The 23,468-nt window shown below is 47.2% G+C and overlaps 1 protein-coding gene across 1 annotated transcript; it reads right to left on the bottom strand.

The window, feature by feature from the left end:
• Positions 1 to 4,923: 4,923 nt before the first annotated feature.
• LOC125520206 (transaldolase) lies at positions 4,924 to 12,017 on the bottom strand. The gene is made up of 13 exons (XM_048685053.1): positions 11,858 to 12,017; positions 11,641 to 11,755; positions 11,461 to 11,539; positions 11,295 to 11,370; positions 11,114 to 11,197; positions 10,934 to 11,038; positions 9,412 to 9,492; positions 9,256 to 9,320; positions 8,078 to 8,147; positions 7,920 to 7,997; positions 5,546 to 5,643; positions 5,326 to 5,461; positions 4,924 to 5,237 (listed from the first exon to the last, which is right to left on the bottom strand). The coding sequence occupies exons 1-13, from the start codon at positions 11,912 to 11,914 to the stop codon at positions 5,091 to 5,093; spliced, it is 1,191 nt and encodes a 396-aa protein (XP_048541010.1). The 5' UTR covers positions 11,915 to 12,017; the 3' UTR covers positions 4,924 to 5,090.
• Between the last annotated feature and the right edge of the window lie 11,451 nt (positions 12,018 to 23,468).

The raw sequence follows: 23,468 nt of genomic DNA, 5'->3' as shown, positions 1-23,468 counted from the left end.
CACGGAAAATACATCATAATATTCCATCTTCCAAAGCCGATTAATTCCTTGTGCTTTCTCTCCCAAATCAGGGTGTGCACAAGTATTAAGACAATCAAGAAATACCAGCCTTCCTCGTTATAATCTGATCCTTATAGAGAAATAAAGTAGACGTGGACTTCAGCATGTAGATGCGTATATAAGAATAAATTCCTTGCTCCTTGTGCAAGATGGACCAGTAGAACGAGTAGTACTGTATATAAACAACAGCAACAAAGCTTCCTTCCTGCACCATCTTTGCTGCTGGTGTCCTTCCTAATCAATTTTGACTGGCCCACCTGCATCTTGTCTCACCGGCTTCTTGGTTATGAACAGCAGCAAGCAGCAGCAGGCGTGGGCAAGCCCTGGAGCTTCAATCTTCCCCGAGCAGCTAGCTCGCTCAGCAGAAGGCGTGGGTCCCGCATGAGTTCGACGAGCGACGAGATGCAGCGAGGAAACGCCGATCCGACTGTCGATGCCTCGACGGCACGCCGGAGCTTAGATGGACCGATATGTAGCAAGGTATCTCGAGGAAGCGCAGAACAAATCGATCTTGTTTAATTCCCAACTTCTCATGCACAACATGCAAATAGTACAAGTAACAGCAGCCGAAGTGATTTGCTTGGTCCGCACACACATTAAAGAAGCAAGACAGGACTTGGATTTCATCACGTGAACCTGCTGTTTGTCCACTCCACGATCGCGTGCGTGGCAGAATCCTCCGAGCCAGCGAGTGTCTTCTTCCGTTCCGTCGATCGTGTTAAAAGCCATGAATTAATCTATTTTGTCCTCCAGATCAAGTATAGCCACGTGAAAAGGCTCCAATAATTCCATGCTTGATGCACGCAGGAGATAGCATAATACGCATCGATCTTACGTACATCCGTCAGGCAAATCGACATGGCGTTGAATTAGAGTACCAGGCGGATGGCGGATAGCGCAGAGTTGCAGGGCGATGGAGCAGTTCAATCTCACGAGGGACGTCAGAGTATTCCAAGGCACCGGCGGGAGAGGCAGAGTTGGCAGCGGAACGGATCGGATGGCGGCGATTAGGGTTACGGGCAGGGCCGGTCCATACATATTCGGAGCCCTGGGGCGAGACGACAAAATGGGGCCCTTGTGGACAAATAAAAATTTAGAATATATTGTATTTCGAAAGCAATTTAGTAGATAACATAGATTGATGGTCTTTGAACTAAAAAGCACATGCCACAAATTATTTATTTGTAACGGTCCATAGAACTACTATATCATAATAGTATGGAAACAATATAATTCTACAAAAGATTGCTCTTGTAAGTGGCACAAAGAGACCATCATCTTGCTCTTCTAAGTGTGAAAACCTTGTCAAAACTGATAGCAACTTAAAGCGTTTGTGTTATCATGAGATATAATGTTAATGCATGAGAACTTACATCAATTTCTATTCTCTTCAATCTGTTCGTCAATCGATGTCTTCACCCAAAGAAAATGTCTTCAAAGCTTCCTGAATATGATGATCAGATCTTGTTGTTTCTCCTAATACTTCTGGAAGAAAAGTCATCAATAACCACTTCAATATTTATTTCATCCAACTTTTCTTTCTCAATGCATAATGTAGCAAGACCATTCAACCTTTCCTGTGACATTGATGATTTCAAATAGTTTCCCAATAACTTGAACTTTTGAGAAACTGTGTTAAGCTTATGCTACAATGACTGACTAGTGCAGTAGATAAAATTCGATAAGCTATTAATATATTTGGACAAGAGTCTATGTCTCTAACAAACAAACCACCGTAACACGCAATGGCACAAACGATTCTGGTAGAACTACCTGTTCTAAAAAAATGTCAATCGAACCTTTCTGGGTTCTACCAGTTCATCTCTCTATTTTTTTTCACTTCCTTTTGTCACTGATAAACATTTTCGAGAAGATGTCACCAAAAAATTGGAGAAAAACAGTCAATACATGGAACAAAAGCACCTGAATATCAGCATATGGCTTGATGTCGAATTGTTGATGTAGCATCCCAGATCTACAAGGCTGCAACACTCATTCCCCGTCCCCCCTTCTCATCCCTGGATCCAATGAAGCTTTGAAGAAAAGGCCAACAGAAGGGTGGGAACTAGGAAGAGAAGAATTGGAGATGTCAGATGGAGCAATCAGAAGCGGAGCACCGGGCTATTTAACAACAAATCAAAAGAATACTTGATTAAGGGAAGGAGGTAGACGTACCATCTCTGATATGATGATCCCTCAAACGTCTACTTGATGGGGAATTCTGAGGATGCAAAGAGAGATGATTGGGAAGGGAATAGCACTGTTGATCTCCACTAATGGATGCAAGGAGCAACGCCTCGAATTTGGAAGTGCACGGGAGCGGTGGCGCTGTTGTCTAGGGTTTGGAGAAATTTGGGGAAGGAGCCGAGGAGGCGAGGAAACTAGAGCCGAGGAGGTCGATGAATGCTGCAACAGCGTAGCGAACCCATCGATTATTTTGGTCCCTGAGTGCTAGCTACGTGGTGGGCTTGGGCCTTGTTTTTTCCTCTTATTTTTCTGGATCTAAAGAAGAAACATCATAATATGTGTATACTGTACTACTACCTGGGCCGGGGCCCCTACCTCCCAGGGACCCAGGGCGGTCGCCCCGTTGCCCCGGCCTATGGGCCGGCCCTGGTTACGGGCGACCGTGATCGAACCTGTCTCTGATATCAATGTTGGAAATTGTGGACTACACGGTCTATCCTTTAATTCCTTTGCCTTTTCCGTGGTGCCGCTCACAATGCGTTTGAGGCTAGAGGGTAGGGACCTATTTATAGACTCCACTTCCAGGCTTTTCATTATTCCACTTGTTTCCGGAAAGATCCGTATGACTTCTGGGCAATGTTACCAACCACGATCAAACATGCCAGTTTTCTGAGTCTAAATATACTAGTCCCTAGCACACATGTGTGAGTCATGTGCCATGATTAGATTGTATATGTGAGATCAATTTTCAATCTTAATCATGTGGGTCAACAGCCTGCAGAGCCGGTCCTACAAAACAAACCCAGCTTTTCCACCATGTGATGTCCCGGGAAAAATACATACGTACATATAAATTCCAGTAGAGTCGATCCCTATTAATTCCTCTATTGTATTCCATCACATTCTCGGCACCTCGAGTATTACTTCCTCGAGTTAAATTCCGCATCAATTATTCCCCGTCACAAACATTAATAATATGAATAATTCCAGATTGAGTTAAATAAATAATAACCATGTTGAGTAAATGTTGAAGCCACAAAAATATCCAACAGGCTAGGCCACGCAAATATTGTGCCTCATTCTTCTCCCTGCCGATCGGTAAGCATCCACATAAATCCGTTGATTCATATACTCGGAGCCATTTCAGGATTGTCATCGTCGTCATCATGAATTATACCATTTCAATACACGTGACATAATAAATACTTCCTCCGTCCGATATTACTTGTCGCGGAAATGAATGTATCTAGATATATTTTAGTTTTAGATACATCTATTTTTATTCATTTCTGCTATAAATAATTCGGGACAGAGGGAGTATATTATCTGTCAAAAAGATAAAGAAAGGTAAGATTGGAATTTGAAATATGTGAGATCCTTGCGTCTAGAGTCCTCAAAGGACAAAATTAGCTTTCTTCTCAACGGATCGTCACTTGCACTGAAAATAAACACTATAGCTTCTATTTTTACAAAAAAAGCATCGAGATCTCTTATAAAATTCATTATAAATGCAAAGCATCTTAAACATAATAAAAATTACATCGAGATACTTAGACCATCAAACTACAAATACTACCGCTAATGAGCCGATGACGTGCCGTTGTCACTGCTCTCATACCAGAGCCGGTTTGACCTTATTGATGATAGTCGGGAAGTCTTCATGCGTGTGCCTTTAAGAACGAGAGCCCTAGACCTGCAATCTCGTCCTTGAACCCTTGAACCGTTATGAAGTGCCTAACACCATAACTCGCCGCCGCACACGCATGACGAGAACTCTAACCTCACCGTGCCGAGGAGACGGCAGGAATCTACGTTGGAGCTTTGTCGATTCCGTTCAAATGATGAACTTGAAGAGGATCGAAGCCCGGAAACCAACTCGACAAAGTTGCGCCTTGATCCGCCCAAACGCCGCCTTGCGAGGACTAAAAAAATCCTAACCTAAACTACTAGCCAAAGCAGAGGCATTGGGACTCTCCTCCCCGCCATCGGCCGCCAGAGTGGCAGGCAGAAGGAAGATGAATCCACAGGTTAGCTGGTGGTGCTTGTAGGTGAATTGTAAACCCTAGCCTCCGCTGGGGAAAAAGAACAGTCCGCTGGTGCGTTGGTCCTACGGGGCCTTACTTCCTGACCGCCTACTATGATAAATTATACCATCGGCCCGTTTCAGTGTTTGTAGTTGTCGCTAGGTGGTCTATGAATCTGAATGTAATTTTTATTATTTCTGATGTTTTTTTACTGCATAAATAGAAAGTTTTAACGCTCCGCTAAAAATGGATGTACTAGTACTTTATTACTCACACAATAGTAGTGGGTCTGATACAATTTCCACAGCGTCACGCTGGGAGAGAAGACTCGCACTGCAAGTTCAAAGGGGAAGGTAGGCGGAGACAGTGTCTCGCATTCTTCGATGCCCTCATGCCCACGCCGCTCTCGCAGTCTCGCCTATTTAGCTGTTACGTCTGGGCCCTCGGTCATGGGCTGCTTCCCTTTGCTCTTGGGGGTTTGCTTGCTAACTGGGCCTCTCTCTGTCTTTGGGGTTCATCTTTTCTCCTTTTCACCTTCATCGCTTCACGTACATAGCTAACTCGTGACAGAGTCACTCATCACTGTGACCATCTCAAATGTGAGATTCTCACACATTTTCATGAAACGATGATGTTTGAACCACCCGGAGCATAAAAGAAACTGTCGCCACAAAATGCCTTCATATTTCCACAAACGATTCAGATTTCAAGTCCGGCAGACATTCCAAGGACAAAAGTAAACATGTTGACAGGAACAAACAAAACACCCTTTGTTGGAACGAAAATACCAAGAAAGAAGAAACGGCTTCAAATTGAAGTTCAAACATTGGGGGGTGGCCAGATCTTGACGAAGAGCTCCTCCACGCGCCGCGCCTGGTTCGCGTACCCTTCCAGCCCAGAAGCAAGCAGCTCCTCCGCCGCTGGCCCCATCGCCGCCGCCAGGCTCAGCTGGTCCCATTTCACAAGCTGCGTTCATCACAACTACCCACTTAGCACAAATACCACGTCAAAACTATACTTTTGTTCACACATGATATGAATAAGCCAAACGAACCTCCTCTTGGCTGAAGTTGTACATCTTGTCAAGCGAAGGAGTCAGCCTCTGGACATAACCGTACTTTTCATCGGAATCGGTCACAGATTCATCCAAGGACTGCAGTATCTTCAGGGGCGCGATGATGTAGTCGATCCTAAATATTCAAAAACATTAATTAGTACAGTACCTACCAATTCAGATCCAGTCTATATTAAGGGGAAAAAGGGCAAGTATTTACCCCAGAAGGCTAAACACGTCTTGCTTGTTGCGCACGGCAGCGGCCATCAACTTTGTCTTGTACCCATTCTTGTGAATGTACACATACGCTTTCTTCACCTGAAATCCAGATCAGAATCATATATAAAGTCCAACTCCTAGCCAAGTAAGTAGCACAGCATATTATGTAATCCACTGCAAATATGGAAAACTCGACTCGACGCCATGTTATCTTCAGCATCTTAATTGGGGAGACACGAGCTCCTGAATAACCCTACTCTTGTTCATTCAAACTTTCCTTATTATTTTCATTAATTGTTCGATTAATCTATTCTCACCAAAAAACAGTATAAGTGTACTGCCATTCAACCCTAGTTCCCTTGCAACTGTCATTAACGCTATTTACGATATAGCATGGCAAACCAGCATATGATGTGCTAAAAGAAATTGATGCCCAGAGCTCTGCCTCGCTGCTGCACTGTGACACGGACGAGGCGACAGCAGCACTTGCGCACCTAGGCTGCCCCATCGTCAACTTGCTGATCACCTACCTCGGGATCCCCTCACGGTAGGCCGACCAACTGCTGCCCAACTGCAGCCCCTAGTTGATGGGATTGCCGGCCAGCTCCCCTCTTGGAAGGCCAACCTGATGAACAAGCCTGGGCGGCTTGCGCTGGTGAAGTCTGTGCTGAGCGCCATCCCCGTGCATCAACTACTCGCCTATGCGCCGCCTAAGAAGACGCTTCGTCAAATTGAGAAGATTGAGCGCGGCTTCTTGTGGGCCAGCCGCGCTGCCGCCAATGGAGGCCACTGCCATGTCAACTGGCGCCGCGTTTGCCGCCCCATATCGTACGGAGGCCTGGGTGTCCAGGACCTGGAGCGCGCTGGCCTTGCTCTACGGCTACGATGGCTATGGTTCTCGCGCACTGACCATGAGCGCGCCTGGAATGGCCTGGACCTACAATTCTCTGCCGAGGAGCGAGCACTCTTCTTCGCGTCCACCAGGATGACCCTCGGAAATGGAACAACGGCATATTTCTGGGAAGACCGCTGGATAAATGGGCAATCCATTTGCGAGATCGCCCCGGCACTTTACAAGTGCATACCCAAACACCGGCGCAAAATCCGGACCGTCGCTGAAGGACTGCAAGGCCATAGCTGGGCCAGGGACATTCATGGGACCTTGGGCATACACGAGATTGGCCAGTACCTTCAAGTCTGGCTGGCGATCGAGCATATCACGCTCTCGAACACCCCTGATCAGCTAGTTTGGAGATGGACGGCCTCCGGTATATACTCTGCTAGCTCATGCTATCTTGCCACCTTCCAGGGATCCATGACTTGCTTCTCGTGGAAGCTCATATGGAAGAATTGGGCGCCGCCAAGAGTGAAGTTTTTTCACTGGTTGGCCAGCCAAGACCGGTGCTGGACGGCCGACCGCTTGGCTCAACGCGGTCTCCAGCATCAGCCAAGATGCCCACTCTGCGACCAGGCTCCCGAGACGATGCGCCACCTCCTCTTGGAGTGCCCCTTCGCCAGGCAGACTTGGCACGAAATCCTGTCCTGGCTACGGATGACCACTGCAGGGCCAAGCCACGAAGATTCATTGATGGACTGGTGGCTGCAGGCAAGGCAAAACACGCCAACACTGATGCGTAAGGGTCTAGCCTCCATTGCTCTGTTGACACCATGGATGATCTGGAAACAGCGCAACGAATGCATCTTTGAGGGCGCCCAGCCCCTGGTTCAGGTCCTGGTCTCGAAGATCAAAGAGGAAGCCAAGCAGTGGGCAAGAGCGGGCGCCCACGGCCTACGCGTCATTCTGCCGCCCACCTGGGACGTGCACTAACTTGTATCTAACCTCCTAGGAGGATTGTATCAAAACTCCATCTTTTCAATGCAATGAAATGCAAAAGCCCTTTGCATTTTCTCGAAAAAAAAATGATGAGAATTTTGCATCAAGTAAAAGGAAACAGTACAAAATGGGCAAAGTACCCAGGACAGAGAACACAACAACAACAGAAAGGACTGGAAATGGTCAGCACATTTTCCCTGTACAGGGAGCCCTGTTCATGGGCCAGACCCCTCTACAAGGAGGCTAATGTCATCTTGAATGAGGCGTGCTGCTACTGAGCACATGATCGTAGTTTGGCTTTCAAGAGATGATGCGAATCAAATGGAATTTTAAAATAATAGTCAGTGCTATTACTTGCTGGTAGTGACCGCAAAACTTTTGAAATTTTCACTTTTTAGCACAAAACACAGCTAAAGAAGAGTACTGGGGAAAGCGACGCCAGGAACATTAAAAATTGCAGAACTGCAGAGTAAAGAAGCCCTGTTTCCAGATATTAGCTTATGCTGATAAACACAAAAATGAAATGGTAACTGATGCTAACCAAGGCAAGCCCAGCATCTTCTCCCTTCTTTAAAGCTTCATCAATCTCTGGGTCACCAGAGTGATTCTTTGCCCAATCCTGTATAGTTTATCTTCATTGGTCAGCATAACATCTACATTTTAGCACGAGGTAATGAAAACAGAACATGGTAAATTTACCCGAATACGCCCCACAAATATTTGTACGACTGATGCACCAGCTTGCGCTGCAGCTGCTGCTTGTGCAAAACTTAAGAAGAAGACACACACAAGGCTTCAGTTATTAACTATCGGGTCAAAGCTACAAATTCTACAGAGAAAAAATATCTTTCCAAAATTGCCTTACCATCTTACATAAATTGAAAGTCTATGTAAGTGCACCTACAATAGTGCATGTCTTTTCGTAGTAAACATGTTCGTCTCAATAACTAGTAAGGCCTGTTGAGTTGTCTTGTGGAGCCTCCCATACAAAGGGGTGCTAACCCTCACAAAGATATGAAAATCTTTGAGTGAAGTGCATTGTAGGTCCTCAAACTATTTCAGAGGTGTCACATAGGTCCTCGAACTATGAAAAGTGTCATCCAGGTCCCCGAAGTGCAATATGCGTGGCATACAGGGTTTTTTTCGAAAAGGGGGGACTCCCCGGCCTCTGCATCAGAACGATGCATACGGTCACATTTATATATAAATAAAGAAGTTCAACAAGGTCTTAAAGTCTGAAAACAAAATAACGGCAAGCTCACAAAGAGCCACAACGCCAAGAAACAAAAGGCCCAAAAGCCACAACCGGCTGGCATAACAAAGATAGGTAAACTAATTGCTTATCCTATTACATGACCGCCATCCAAACCGGTTGAAGATATCCCGCGCTACCATCTCCCACCGGACAGATCCAGTAACCAAACGCTCCATTTTAGAGGTCCTCGAACTATTTTAGAGGTGTCACGTAAGTCCTCGAACCATTTTAGAGGTGCCACATATGTACACACTTATTGCACTTTGAGGACCTTCGAGGACAATCCCACAATTACTCATCATGTGAGATGAGTACTTCACTTGTAAGTTACAAGACAGATTGGACTGACAACCTCTCCTTGTGCTAACACCAAAGAGCAATAGGTATTTATGTTGCCGACAGGCAAAAAATGGGATACTGTGGCCATTTAGCCCTCTTCAGCTTTCTACAAGTCCCACGCTAAGTAATTTAAAGACAGTTCTGTGGTTCCAAATTGCGACAAGAAAGAAGTTTCAGGCACCAAAGCATTGTAACATTAAAGAAGAGAGGGAAAAACATTCATACAACTCCCAGCTACAAGAAATATGGTTGGGACCAAATTAAGCAAAGTGCACGTACGTACCTGTAAACGAATGTTAGATGTGTTTGAGTTCCTTCAGATTCAAGTAATCTTGACGCTTCTATACCCTGATGATTGTAAACAAGTTGACGACAAAAATGCATGGTCAGCAGGTATGAACAAGACCACACTTAAGAGATTGATGCAGTGCAAACTTACTTGCCATGTAGCAGGAATTTTGAATAACAGACGTTCTGATGGGATATCATGTTCATTGTATATCTGCAACAGTTCATGCACCTGAACATAGAAATATCAAATAGTTTTCATCAAACATAAGTTCTTTTTGTTTCTTCAAATGATATCAGCCAACAGCACACATGCTTCACTCTGAAGCATCAGCCAGACAAGGCTATGAGTAAAAAGTATATGCCAAAACTTGATAATAAGTAACTACACATGCTCTCAGCCTTAACATTAGGAAAAGATATTACAGACATCAAACGGATACTTGCAGTTAAATAGTACCATCATGACTAAGGTACGATTTGTGGGAATATTGGAAGTGAAGCAGAAGATATTCAATAAGTTCATGACAAATTGAATATGACAGTGATGAAAAGAACTCAGAGCAATCAAAAAAGAAAAACGAAATGATTGCCAAATCTGTTATCAATTTGGAGAGAGAAAATATTCACTCCAGAGCTAATAGTAAAGATTTGGCCAAACGAGGATGGAACCATGACCCGATTTGCTCGCTCTGCTGGAATACTTCAGAGGATGCTGTGCATCTGCTGGCACCTACCTCTTCACTGCTGCGCTATGGCGCCGGGCCTTGCAGCTGTGCCATCTCCCGACGACGCTGGCTCCTGCCTAATCTACAAGCTCACTTCTTCAGTCGTGGGAAGATGGTGCCCACACCATCGCGTGCATGGAGCTTACTGGTGCAGCTTGTGTGGTAGCACGTTTGGAAGGAACGCAACGAGCACGTCTTCATAAATAAGGCATCAACAACAACTACCACATTCTACTGCTTAAAATATGAGCTGGCTAATTGGACAGCCGCAAAGAGGATCAGAATCGATCAACTCATACAAAGACCCAGTTATGGAGCTGTGGTTGCCGTTGCCTGCATGAGCCATATGCAACTAAAATCCTCTTGTAACCGTGTACTACACACCCTGTACTCTCTCCCCCTAATGAATGAAAAGCCGATCCAGCATTTTTGTCAAAAAAAAAATTGTTCTATCAATTAATGTCAAGCTAGTGGGGGGAAACATAGATATCCTAATTCTGTGTACGGTATGTAATATATCAAACTTATGTTAATGTTAATGGTTATTTTGCTCAATATTCAGTTTAGCCCATTAGAAGTAAACAAATCCTTTTTTCATGGAAATTTTCAAATATACTTTAGTTTTGATTACTAAACTAACTGATTACTTACTCATGCATACTTAAGCATCATCAATGTGATGAAAATAAGCTACTATGGTCTACAAATTGATGTTTTGCCCACATCAAAATAACTTGTCATCATTGAGAACACACAAAATATTGGACTAATTAAACTGAAAGTAGATTCAAATAAATGATGGTCTTGGTAAATACTTCACGTTCACGGCATGCTAGTAAAAATACTTAAGTTCATAACCATCTATGCAAATCACAATGTGGGTACTTTGGGTACACAATTCAGTTACACAACACGAGAACAACAAAAGAAGAAAGAAGCTCATACCCTCTGGACGATTCCTTGGGTATCGTAAGCCAATCGAGCATCTATTTCCGTGGACACTCTTCCAGGAACTTGATGAGCCAGCTCAGCTCCAACATTCCCCAGGGCCTGCCAAATTTCGTATCAAATCAACTCGTCAGATGAACAGAACAGGTGATACTGAAACCGAAATGCAAAGTGCACCTTGGTAAGGTAACAGGACATCCGGTCCCCAGGATTCTCCATTGTGTTACATTCACCATCTACCAATGCGGTATCTATGGCACTCTACAAAAAACACGCAGCCCGAGCACTAGTCATGTGACCCTTCCTCTGTTAAGTGTTCACCATCTGCCGGTTAAACATGCCAGTAATAATTTCTCACCTTGAACTTGGTATCCGGTAGCCCTGCGATCCCAAGCAACAGTGAAGAGCTCACGGTGGCCGCCGTTGGTGCAAACCTGCAATTGACCAGCAGTATGATGTATCACTGACCATCGCCCCAACCAGATTCATTCAGCGGAAGTACAGGAGCAAAGAGCGGAGCTTACTTCTCAAAATCATCGAACACGACTGTGTCCGGCACGATCTCGCTGAAGCTGGAGACCACGTCGAGCTCAGTTACGACCGCTGCAAGCAACCCACAAGCAGGTAGCGCGGATCAAGATTCAAGAACACCGCACATCATAACAGGCCGGGGGGCAGGAAGGAAACCAAGAGAAACCCTGTACCGCCTGCGGGGGAAGAGGGCGCGTTGCCGGCGGCGGCCCGTGCCGCCACAACCGGCCTCCGGAGGCTAAAAACCGCGGGCTTAGCCGAGCTTGGTGACGAGCTCCACCTGCCGGCCTGGAGCGGCGATCAAGAACGGGTCAGACCGTGCAAGCGGCCAAATCGAGCAAATGGGAGCTCGTCGGACGGAGGATGAAGAACGCGAGCGAGAGAGTGTACCTGGCGGGGGGCGGGGAGGAAGGGAGACGAGGTGGGTGCGGAAATGGAGAGCGCCATGGGTGGAGCTGGGATCGGGGGAAGTGGGGGAGTGAGAGCGTATATTTACAGGATCGCAAGTCGCATAAATTAGCTCGCCGTTTGGGGTTAGTTCATGATGTGACGACTTTGCCCTCGGATGAGTCCATGGATCATTTCTCTATGTGCGCCCCCAAGTTTGAGTTTTTTTTAAGATCCGGCAATTGCTGTTTTTTCATTGTCCTAACTAATTGCAACGGAAATATACATATTCTTGTGACTAACTTAATCCCGTGCATTGTCATAAATAAAAAATACTTGTCCTCTTTTCTTCTTGCTTTCTTCCGATATTGCTTGGAAACCTTATTTAACTTTAGCAATTTTGTAGAATAAACTTGACCATCTATGCCTTGTTACTTCAAATAAAATTTGTTCCAACATGTCCAGCAACATCTCTAGAATCACAAATTGACTACACAAAGGAAGTGCGTGAAAAACAGGTTAGCAAGTGTTTCCCCGGCGGCCATGTCAATGGACAATCGCTCCTGCTTGATTTAGGTATATCTGCTCATGGTAAGCACAGCTGCATTTCCGGATTTCCCAATTATATCCATGACGAGACCACGATTACATTTAAAGGCATATATTGCTGAATTCAGGATAAGCTCGTACTCATATTTCTTTAATCCTCTTGAAGATAATCCTCGGATATATCAATTCAGCCACCACAATAGATGGCCACAGATAAAAATGTGTTTATATATTTATTTATTTGAGATGAGAAGAATAACCGGTAGAGGTAGATCATTCCAGGAGGGAGACTTAATAAACAATATAATAGACATCTTTAATTTTTGTTAATTACTGAAGTAAAAATGGGATGCTATTCACCTCAATAAAAAAACATAATAAATATATCTATTTTATGCCTAGTCAATTTAGATATATCAACATACAAATCGAGCATGTTTATGGATCCTTGTAACGGGAGTGCTTTGCGAAGGCTTGAATCCATGAAGAATGAATCTTTGAGATTCAGGTTTCAGCTTGACAGAAAGATTGAACACCATTATTTTTGGTCATTCTCTCTCATGCACATTATTAATAATAGTTGCAAAGTCATCTAAATATAACCATTCCAATTCAAATTTGAATGAATGGCTCAAAACAGATGGTGTTTGGCAATGTGTTTGCTTTTAACATGATGGATGTTGCAAGTTGGCCACGGTGACGGGTATTGCGACACGGTGGTCTCGTATGGTCGCCCAACAACATGGTGGATGTTGCAACGGGAGTAGGGTAGCCTTGCAACTAGGTGGTCTTCCACGATTGCCTTGCAACAAGGTGGTTGGTGTAGCGACAATGTGCGGCAGCAAAGTAGCCTTGCAACTGGGTAGTCTTCGTGGTTGCTTTGCAACACAGCAGTTGTCGCAACAGCGGGTGGCGGTGTGTGCAGTCTTCTCCTCTCCAGCAACGCACAAGTGTCTAATTTGATAGCGATGAAGACATCAGACATGACGATTGTTTGGTGGGGAGAAAAAGAAAAACGTGGGGGTTCAAAAAATTCATGTGAAGGAGGATGGGGAAAAGGCAAGAAAGAAGAAAGGTCGTATGGGCTCAGGACACGCGTCGTGACACACACGGCTCACACAACCGGCTGATTTATTTTCAAAAATCAGTTGGTTGTGTCGCACTAGTGCATTTGAATAAGTTGGTGAATATACGCCCTATATGAAAAAAAAGTTATAAAAAATCCAAAAAAACAAGTAAACTTTTTTGGCGGGTAAAAAAAACAAATAAACTTGATCTTCTACTGTATTCATGTAAAAACAATTGGCCAAGGAGTGACTTCCATAGTATTCTTTGTGGAAAAATAAACACTCTATACAAGTTACTATTCACATTTTTTTTCCTTAAAATTTTGGGTTTTTTCCCTTGAAGTTGATAGTAGTTTTTTCTTCATGATTTTTTTTATATGTGAGTACAACAGAAGGTCACGTTTATTTTGAAAAAGATTTTTTTTATTTTTTCTAGTTACTACTATAATTTGTTCTCATATTTAAATACACTCAAGAGCTAAGGGTATTTCCCGGGTTTGGGGCTGAGTACTTTCCTACTTAAATTGTACTGTAGTAGGTGTCAGGTTGTTGCATAGAAAAATATAAAAATGGTTCGGATTCCGCATCCACGTGACATCCGGATGCAAAAGTAAAGCAAGGCTAGTTTGGTAATCCGGACGATGGTTAGTTACTTGGTTAGCATCGATCTGATCTCTATTGAGGTTTAGTTTATTCGCTTAGCTCCGTGCGGGGCTGATGCATAGAGGTTTCGATACCATCGAGGCCCGAGCGCGAGCGAGGAGGATTTGGATAGAGCTTTGCTCATGTGATGAATGTGATGATGCGTTCTTGGATTTGGATAGTGCAACTAGTCTATTTTTTGTTTTCTTTTGCATTGTCTTTTGCGTTTGGGATACACGGTCAGTTTGAGAATGATTGGATCGACACGATCGATGTTACAGTATCTTCAGCCGTTGGCTTGCTAGGGACGCGTAAAATCGCCGTCTCAAGACGAACTGACGCTAAACCTTGTGTTGGGAGTATGATACTTCTTAGTCACCCTTCCCATGTCACTTTTTTTTTGAAAAACAAATTCCGGTCTTACATTCACACAAACAAAACGCAAATTTAATCAAACTTGGGCGAGTTTACCAAATATTTTACAAACAAAGAAAAAAGACACTATTAGACCCGCCGTCGCCTTCGCCGTTCCCCGCCGCCCGCCGCCCTGAAGCTCTACATGCCGAGGAGCCTGTAAAACTGCGTGTAGTCGCCGCCGCTGCCGCCGTCGTCGCCTCCTCCGCGGCCGCCGTCCCTGCTGCTCCCCTGCCCAGGGTTGCCGAGGTGCGGCGGGTTAGACGGTCCGGGGGCGTCCTCGTCCTCGTCGCTGTCGAGGATCACCACGTCGTCCTCGTCCTCGCGCCCATGCTGGCGGGCGGCTATCTCCTGCAGGGCTCGGCGCTGCCGGACCATCTCGTCGCGGAGGTAGTCGTCCCGCGCCCACTTTAGGGCAGCCTCGTCGGAGAAGCCGAACTGGGCTATGGCCTCTGAGGGAGTCCTGGATTAGGGGGTGTTCGGATAGCCGAACTATACCTTCAGGCCGGACTCCTGGACTATGAAGATACAAAATTGAAGACTCCGTCCCGTGTCCGGAAGGGACTTTCATTGGCGTGGAAGGCAAGCTTGGCGATACGGATATGAAGATCTCCTACCATTGTGACCGACTCTATGTAACCCTAACCCTATCTGGTGTCTATATAAACCGGAGGGTTTTAATCCGTAGGACAACATACACATCAACAATCATACCATAGGCTAGCTTCTAGGGTTTAGCATCTCCGATCTCGTGGTAGATCTACTCTTGTACTACCCATATCATCAATATTAATCAAGCAGGACGTAGGGTTTTACCTCCATCGAGAGGGCCCGAACATGGGTAAAACTTCGTGTCCCTTGCCTCCTGTTACCATCCGGCCTAGACGCACAGTTCGGGACCCCCTACCCGAAATCCGCCGGTTTTGACACCGACATTGGTGCTTTCATTGAGAGTTCCTCTGTGTCGTCGCCATCAGGAAGGATGCCTCGCCCCGTCTTTAAAGACGGCACCATTGCTAAGGGAGCTTTGGCTGTCGGCCAAACCCTCCGGCTAGGTGGTTTTCTTATGACCACCTGTTCGGCTTCTGCGCCGACGATGACCTCTCGAGCCATCGAAAACAATCTTCATGTCAACTCGGAACTTGCCGAGCAGTTAGATCCAATAGAGCTTTCCTCCATAAACGAGCTCTTGGATCGCTTCGCCGCCCTGGGAGTCGCTACGGATTACGACCAGATTAAGCCTAAAACCGATCTGAGAGAGATTAACTCTCCCCAAGCCACCCATCACGTTGTCGTGGTAGAGGGACAGTGCGGCGACCCTTCATCTATCTTAAGGACTCGCTACGTCCGGATTCCCGATCCCTCCAAGCCGGATGTCCGCGGAGGGGAGGATATCACTCAAGACCTGAACTTAGAATCAGGCGACAGACTGGATTCATTGGACGACATCCAGGAATCCAAATTTTCGAGTTCGGAAATTCCTCGGCCTCTGAGCCTTAGAAGGGGTAAGGCTTCGGATTTAATTCCACCCACCCACCCGAACATTAGCGATCTATCCCAAATCAGGCAAGAGCCCAAAGAAAACAGTACATCATTACTGGGCCAGATTCCTCCTGGTTATGAACAGGATAAAGGGCTGCCGTGAGGAAGACGCAATTTCATTCTTCTGCAATAATTGCACGGACAAGGGAATACTCAACGCCATAAGTCACCGTGATATTACACGCTTCGCTGACTTAGCGTCCATAGTACGAAAGTACTGTGCGATGGAAAGCGCCCGGAAAACCGAAACAAAATTTTGGGACAATCCGGCCCTTAAGGCAAGCCCAGTCCGAAATAAAAGGGTGCATCATCGCCAGACACCCGGGTCAAACACCAAAAGGCAAAAACCCTCTACAGGGCATGGAACCGTACTGGAAGGATGGCTTAATGGACCCTGTAAAATTCATAGTACAGAGGACGCCACACCAACTCACAGCCTTAGAGCATGTTGGATACTCCGGTAGGTGGCCAAAATTGGCGAAAACCTCCTAATTCCGGAGGCCACAGAAAGCCACCCCAGAGACACCAATACGGTATTAACAGTCTTTGAGACCTTCGCATCAAATAATATGCGAAAAAGGACACTCCGCAGCCTTGCCGAAGTCTACCAAGTGGCAACAATAAACCCATGGAGTGACTCGGCCATCACCTTTAACGCCAGTGATGAACCTAAATTCCGAACAGCCCGAGCACCAGCTGCATTGGTCCTCAGTCCAATAGTGGACGGCTTTCGTCTTACCAAGGTACTCATGGACGGCGGCAGCGGATTGAACCTCATTTATGAGGAAACTCTTCAAAAAATGGATATAGACTGGAACCGCATCATGCGAAGCAGCACAACCTTTAGAGGAATAATCCCCAGTCGGGAAGCGTGTTGTACAGGAAAAATCACACTAGATATGGTGTTCGGCACGCCGGACAATTATAGGTCCGAAGAGGTCACGTTCCATGTGGCCCCGTTCAGCAGCGGTTATCACGCTTTGCTGGGGCGGGAAGCATTCACAATCTTCCAAGCAATACCCCATTACGGGTACATGAAGCTCAAGATGCCCGGGCCTAACGGGATCATCACTCTCACTAGTGTCCGGACGTAGCACTCCGCGCCGAAAACAAGACAGTCGCACTGGCCCTCGAGGCACTATCCGAAGCCCTAGTGGCTGAGGAGCTGACTGCGCTACGCTCTACGGTGAATAGGGACGACGTGGTACTCGACAAAAGATCCAAATCCACCTCCTTTAAACCAGCAGACGAAATAGTCAAATTCCAAGTCCATCCAACGGACCCCAATAAAACAGCTTCCATCGGGGCATAGCTAAACCCTGATGTCGACGCCGCATTGCGAGAGTTCCTACGAGAGAACTGGGACATTTTCACCTGGCACCCTTCAGACATGCCAGGAATCCCACGCAGGCTGGCCGAACACAGCTTAAATATCCAAACAGGATTCAAACCTGTCAAACAGGCTCTCCGGCGTTTTTCCGAACCTAAGAGACAGGCTATGGGAGAGGAGCTAGCAAAGCTATTAGAGGCCGGATTCATCAGAGATATAAAACATCCGGACTGGCTAGCAAACCTGGTGACGGTACCAAAGAAGGACAAATCCTGGCGCCTGTGTGTTGATTTTAACGACCTTAACAAGGCTTGCCCAAAGGATCCCTTCCCCCTCCCCCGCATCGATCAAATTATCGATGCGACCGCAGGGCACGATTCGTTGTGTTTCCTCGACACATATTCTGGCTACTATCAAATTAAGATGGCAGAACCAGACCAAGCCGCAACGGCATTTATCACACCATATGGGCCATTCTGCTTCAACACGATGCCCTTCGGGCTCAAAAACGCCGGCGCAACATATCAGCGCATGATTCAGACATGTTTGGCAAGCCAGATCGGTAAAAAGTGGAGGCATACATAGATGATGTGGTCGTCAAAACAAGACATGTTGAATCTCTAGTAGACGACTTGAGGCTCACATTTGATAATCTCCGAACATACGACATCAAGCTCAACCCGGAAAAATGCGTTTTTGGCGTTCCAGCCGGAAAGCTCTTGGGCTTCATTGTATCCAGCAGAGGAATTGAAGCAAATCCAGCCAAGATCCGAGCTCTGTCGCAACTGGATATCCCAAAGGACCTCAAACAAATACAAAAGTTAACCGGATGTGTGGCGGCTCTAAGCCGCTTTATCTCCCGCTTGGGAGAAAAGGCCCTTCTCCTTTACCGCCTCCTTCAGCGCACCGAACACTTCAAATGGACGGACGCAGCCACGGCCGGACTCGATGAAATAAAAGCCATACTGGCAACAAACCCAGTCCTGGCCGCGCCAAACACTGGCGAACCAATGCTATTGTACATCGCAGCAACACATCAGGTTGTAAGCGCAGTGCTCGTCGTCGAACGAGAAGCGAACGGACACAAATTCCCCCTTCAAAGGTCGGTCTATTATGTGTCCACTGTCCTCACTCCCTGCAAATCACGGTATCCGCATTATCAAAAGATTGCGTACGCGGTATTCATGGCATCCCGGAAGCTACGACACTACTTTCAAGAGTGTTCAATAACAGTAGCCTCGGAAGTACCACTTAACGACATTATAAACAACCGTGACGCAACGGGCCGGATCGCGAAATGGGCCATCGAGCTCCTCCCGTTCGACATAACTTATAAGCCACGACGAGCCATCAAGTCACAAGTTTTGGCCGACTTCGTCGCAGAATGGACGGAGGCCGAACTCCCTAGAGAGTACGACACATATTCAAATTGGATCATGCATTTCGACGGCTCCAAAATGTTGGCTGGACTGGGGGCTGGCGTCGTTTTGACGTCCCCCACAGGAGACACAGTTCAATACATACTACAGATTCTATACACGGACTCCAACAATGCAGCCGAATATGAGGCCCTTCTACATGGTCTCCGGATGGCAGTATCCATGGGCATCCAACGCCTAGAGGTGCGCGGGGACTCGAACCTCGCAATCTCCCAAATAAATGGAGACTTTGATGCCAAGGATCCGAAAATGGCAGCTTACCGCAATGCCGTCCTAAAAATGTCAGCTCGGTTCGAGGGACTTGAATTTCACCATATAGCCCGGGAAAATAATCAGGCGGCAGATGTCCTGGCACGCATCGGCGCAAAACGCGATGTAGTCCCCCCCCAACATCTTCTTGGAAAGGCTTTTCAAGCCATCCGTGGTATGGGAAGGGGAGCCGAACAATAACAGCCCGGACCCAACCACACTGCCCGACACCGAACATTCTGACACAATCGGAGGCTCTACCATCGAAATAAAACCTTCAGCCCACGTAATAATGGCCGTCATCGCCCCGTGGACAGAACCATTCCTCGCCTACCTTACTAGGCAGGAACTCCCCGAGGACCAAAATGAGGCACACTGCATAGTGCGGCGATCCAAAGCCTACAGAGTCCATGGGGGAGAGCTTTATAAGAAAAGCACTACCGGAGTCCTTCAAAGGTGCATCTCCGAAGAGGAGGGGCGGAATCTCCTGGCTGAAATCCATGCCGGACTCGGCGGTCATCACGCTGCAGCCCGGTCCCTGGTAAGCAAAGCCTTCCGTACAGGATTTTATTGGCCGACGGCCCGGGCAGACGCTCAAGACTTAGTCCAACGATGCACCGGCTGCCAGCTCTTTGCAAACCAAAGCCATATGCCACCCACCGCCCTCCAAACTATCCCCATCACTTGGCCCTTTGCGGTCTGGGGCCTTGATATGGTTGGACCCCTTAAAGGCGGAACCCACAAGCACAAATACTTACTAGTCATGGTGGATAAGTTCACCAAATGGATAGAAGCCAAGCTTGTTAAGACGGCCGAATCCGGACCTGTGATAGACTTCATATCCGGGGTTGTACACCGTTACGGCGTCCCCCACAGCATCATCACTGATAATGGCACGAACTTTACGGCCAACGAGGTAAAACTCTGGTGCAAAAACATGGGCATAAAACTCGATTATGCTTCCGTCTATCACCCACAAACTAACGTCCAGGTCGAACGTGCAAATGGTCTTATCATGAGCGGCATCAAACCCAGACTAGTGCGGTCCCTCAAGGAATCTAACACGCATTGGGTAGAGGAGCTCGACTCCGTACTCTAGGGGCTGCAGACCACGCCGAATCGCACCACCGGATACACACCATTCTTCATGGTGTACGGCGCAGAGGCAGTTTTGCCTTGCGACATAATTCATGACTCACCTCGAGTGCGCATGTACGAGGAAAGAGAAGCCGAACTCGATCGGCAGGACAGTTTGGACGCATTAGAGGAGGAGCGTGACGTGGCGAAAGCTCGTTCCGCATTCTATCAACAACAAGCTCGAAGATACCAAAGCAGAGAAGTACGGGCCAAAAATTACAACGTTGGCGAATTAGTTCTACGCTTGCCGGACAAGAAAAAGGATAAACTCAAGCCCAAGTGGGAAGGTCCCTTCATAATTGACCAAGTCCTGACTGGTGGAGCGTACCGCCTGTGAAACGCATCGGATAACCGACTCGAGCTGAACCCATGGAACGCAGCCCGTCTTCGAAGATTCTATGCCTAGCACCGGATCCTGTGTTCGTCTCCTTACTCTGTCCATTTTTTATATACTATCCGTCTTACATTTCTCTCCTTCTCCCTTTTTCTCTCTCTTATAACCTTTAAAGGCTCACAAATTGACGCGCTATCCGCGCTCAGTAAACCTGGGGGCTTCTTTAAACAAAAGCTTATTTATACGGGCTTCATGCCTAACACATGTGTCAAACTTCCGCATGTACCTTTTATTCACCATTATATGCATCGATATGACTTAAGTTTTGGCCAAGCTGGGTTGCCTGGCTCCTGTGTTTACCCCTACGTTCCCGATTATTTGGCTAGGTGGTAAAGGGAGCACCTCTGCGATTGTTACTGCCGGATCAGCCGGACGTGTACCTCAGACTGGGTGAAGCCGAAAGCTAGCGTTCTTAAGAGAATATTCGGTCGGTGAACTAAAGATGATCTTTTTCTTTATCTATGTGCCCCCAGGCGTTTTTCCTGCGTTTCTTTTCGCAGCATGGACATGCACTTTAGGGCATGCCCCCCAGGGAAAGGAACCCCTAACGGAACTATTCTCCCTGGAAGATGTTTCTTACTAACCATGTAATATAACATAACTAGTCGGGCACTTGTCTGTTCACGCACTAATGACCCCTACGCCTGGTCTCCACGCATTCCCCGGTTCGTATATAACCGCATGGGAATTCGTATACACTCCGGACCGTCAGGCCCCGAGGTTGAAGCGCAAAGGTCGGCCATGACAAATGATCTACAATCCGGCTAGAAGGCATTATAAATTTCAATTCGATTACATAGTCATTTTGACTGATTGTATTCCTCTTCAATACCATCTAACAGGCTATCTAATTTACAGTCCTGCTGGGAGTACTTTGCGGCCAACTCTACTTGGCCATACACTAAGCTTATAGGGATCTCCTTCCCATCGGGCCCTATAGGACCGACCTCCGCTATGTGGTTGGGGTCAGCCTTTGAGTACCGCGTCTTCACCATGGCCCAGGCCTCCCTAGCGCCTTGACGGCAGGCTGATATCTTCCACAATTGGAAACGCCGCCGTGCTCCCTTTAGCTTCTCCGCAAGCTCTCCAATACCTTCGGGCATGGAGATGGATGGCCACATGGCCTGGGCGACGCCTTGCATCGCCTGCTGAACCCGATCGAGCAGTTGCAAGAGCTCGGGAAGAAGGTCACCCGTAGAACCGGGCATCTCCTCCACTGGATGACCTGTTAACACACCTACAGACATTGCTCTGTCAGTCGACTTCCCCGCCGAACTTTCTTTCAAATGGTTCGTCCAAGCACTTACTAAATATGTCGCGCCGAAGCCGCTGATTCTCCTTCACGGAGTCTGATAGCTGGGCACAAACATCTTTCAGCTCGACGCCCAGCCGGGTGTTGGCATCTTGGAGAACGTTCTTCTCCCCCATCACCTTTAATAGCACCCTCTCACCAGCCTTTAGCTGGCGTAGGAGATGTTGCTTTTCCGGATTCAATCCGGCGCCATCTGCAATTTTATTTGTCAGATTCGCACCAAAGCCGTGCTTCGCAACATACTTATCTTTCGAAATGTATATTACCAGAAGGGGCCTCCTTAGGCTCCCCTGCCGCGGCTAGTGCGGCCTCCAGTTGGGCTTTGCACTCTTCCAGCTCCTGGGACAGTAGGGAATTCTTTTCTGTAAGAACCTGCATATCAAATGACCCTTAAACCAGTTATTCTAACTGTTTCAAGTCTCGAGGGCTACTGCTACATATATATTTACCAAAATTTTCTTACCCGTATGTCTTTTACATATTGCTCCGTGGCTCTGGCTAGACCATTTTGAGCGGCACAGAGGTGCGCATCTCCCGAATTGAAGGCATTTAACGCCTCTTGGGAGAAGCAAGCGTCGCGAAGAATTGTCCGGCGACGCCTGTGGTTCATGGCACTTTTCACTTCAGAGTTGGTGGCAGACAACCCGTCCGCATCCTCCGTCGGAGGAACGTCCAGCACGCGCCTTGCGTTCGCCTTCGCCCTCGGACCAGGCTTTGGAGCCTGGCTGGTGGAGGCGCGATTGGCAGCCTCTCCAGATATAGTCCGGCAAGGTCTCTTTGTCCTAAAGGGGGCGCGAGTGTCAAATGTGCCTCGAAGGTATAACAACTGGGATAGAGGGGGGCGCCATACCTTTGCGCTGATGCCTCGGTCCGGTCTGCACCTCTTTTCTGCCCACGGGGCCCTGCGGCCCCTCGTTGGCTTGTCGCCGCAGGTTCGGCCTTCCGCCTCAACAACCTCCCCTGCAAAGTTCTATTGCAACCAGGAAATTGAACACGCATGGACGGACCCCTATCCGGGTTACTAGGACTTCGATCTCAGGTACCTGGGGCGTCAGGATTAGCCCAGGGTAATCGGCCGTAATGGCCACCAAGGTGTTGTCCTCGCTCAATTGATGGAACACTCCATCAATCAGCTCCACAGATATGTCCGGATCCTCTTGAGAGGCCGGGTCGATAGACCATCCTGGGTCCTCGGGTTGTGGAGGCGGGCTGCTTATTTCCTTAACAGCCCGGCGCAGTTCCTGCGTTGAGGTCATCAGACTAAGTATTCAACAATGGGAACACTAAACGGATGAGCAAGTAGATGTGACCACTTACCCAACTTGGGGGATTATGCATAGATAATCCACCCTGTGGGTTGACGCGGAGAAATTCCTCCTCTTCTCCCTTTTACAAAGTGGACAAGATCTTTAATAGAGCGGTAACTGAATCTGGCCCTTTACGGCCGTAGCGGGTGGCGTCGTCCTCCCCATTGAAATCCCACATGGGGTGGCTTCTATACTGAAGCGGCTGCACCCCCCGCATGATGCATTCGGCCAT

This window comes from Triticum urartu, chromosome 7 (genome assembly GCF_003073215.2).
Source record: "Triticum urartu cultivar G1812 chromosome 7, Tu2.1, whole genome shotgun sequence".
NCBI lineage: Eukaryota > Viridiplantae > Streptophyta > Magnoliopsida > Poales > Poaceae > Triticum > Triticum urartu.
Note: the sequence above shows the minus strand (reverse complement) of the source record. Positions and strands in the feature narration are given on the sequence as shown.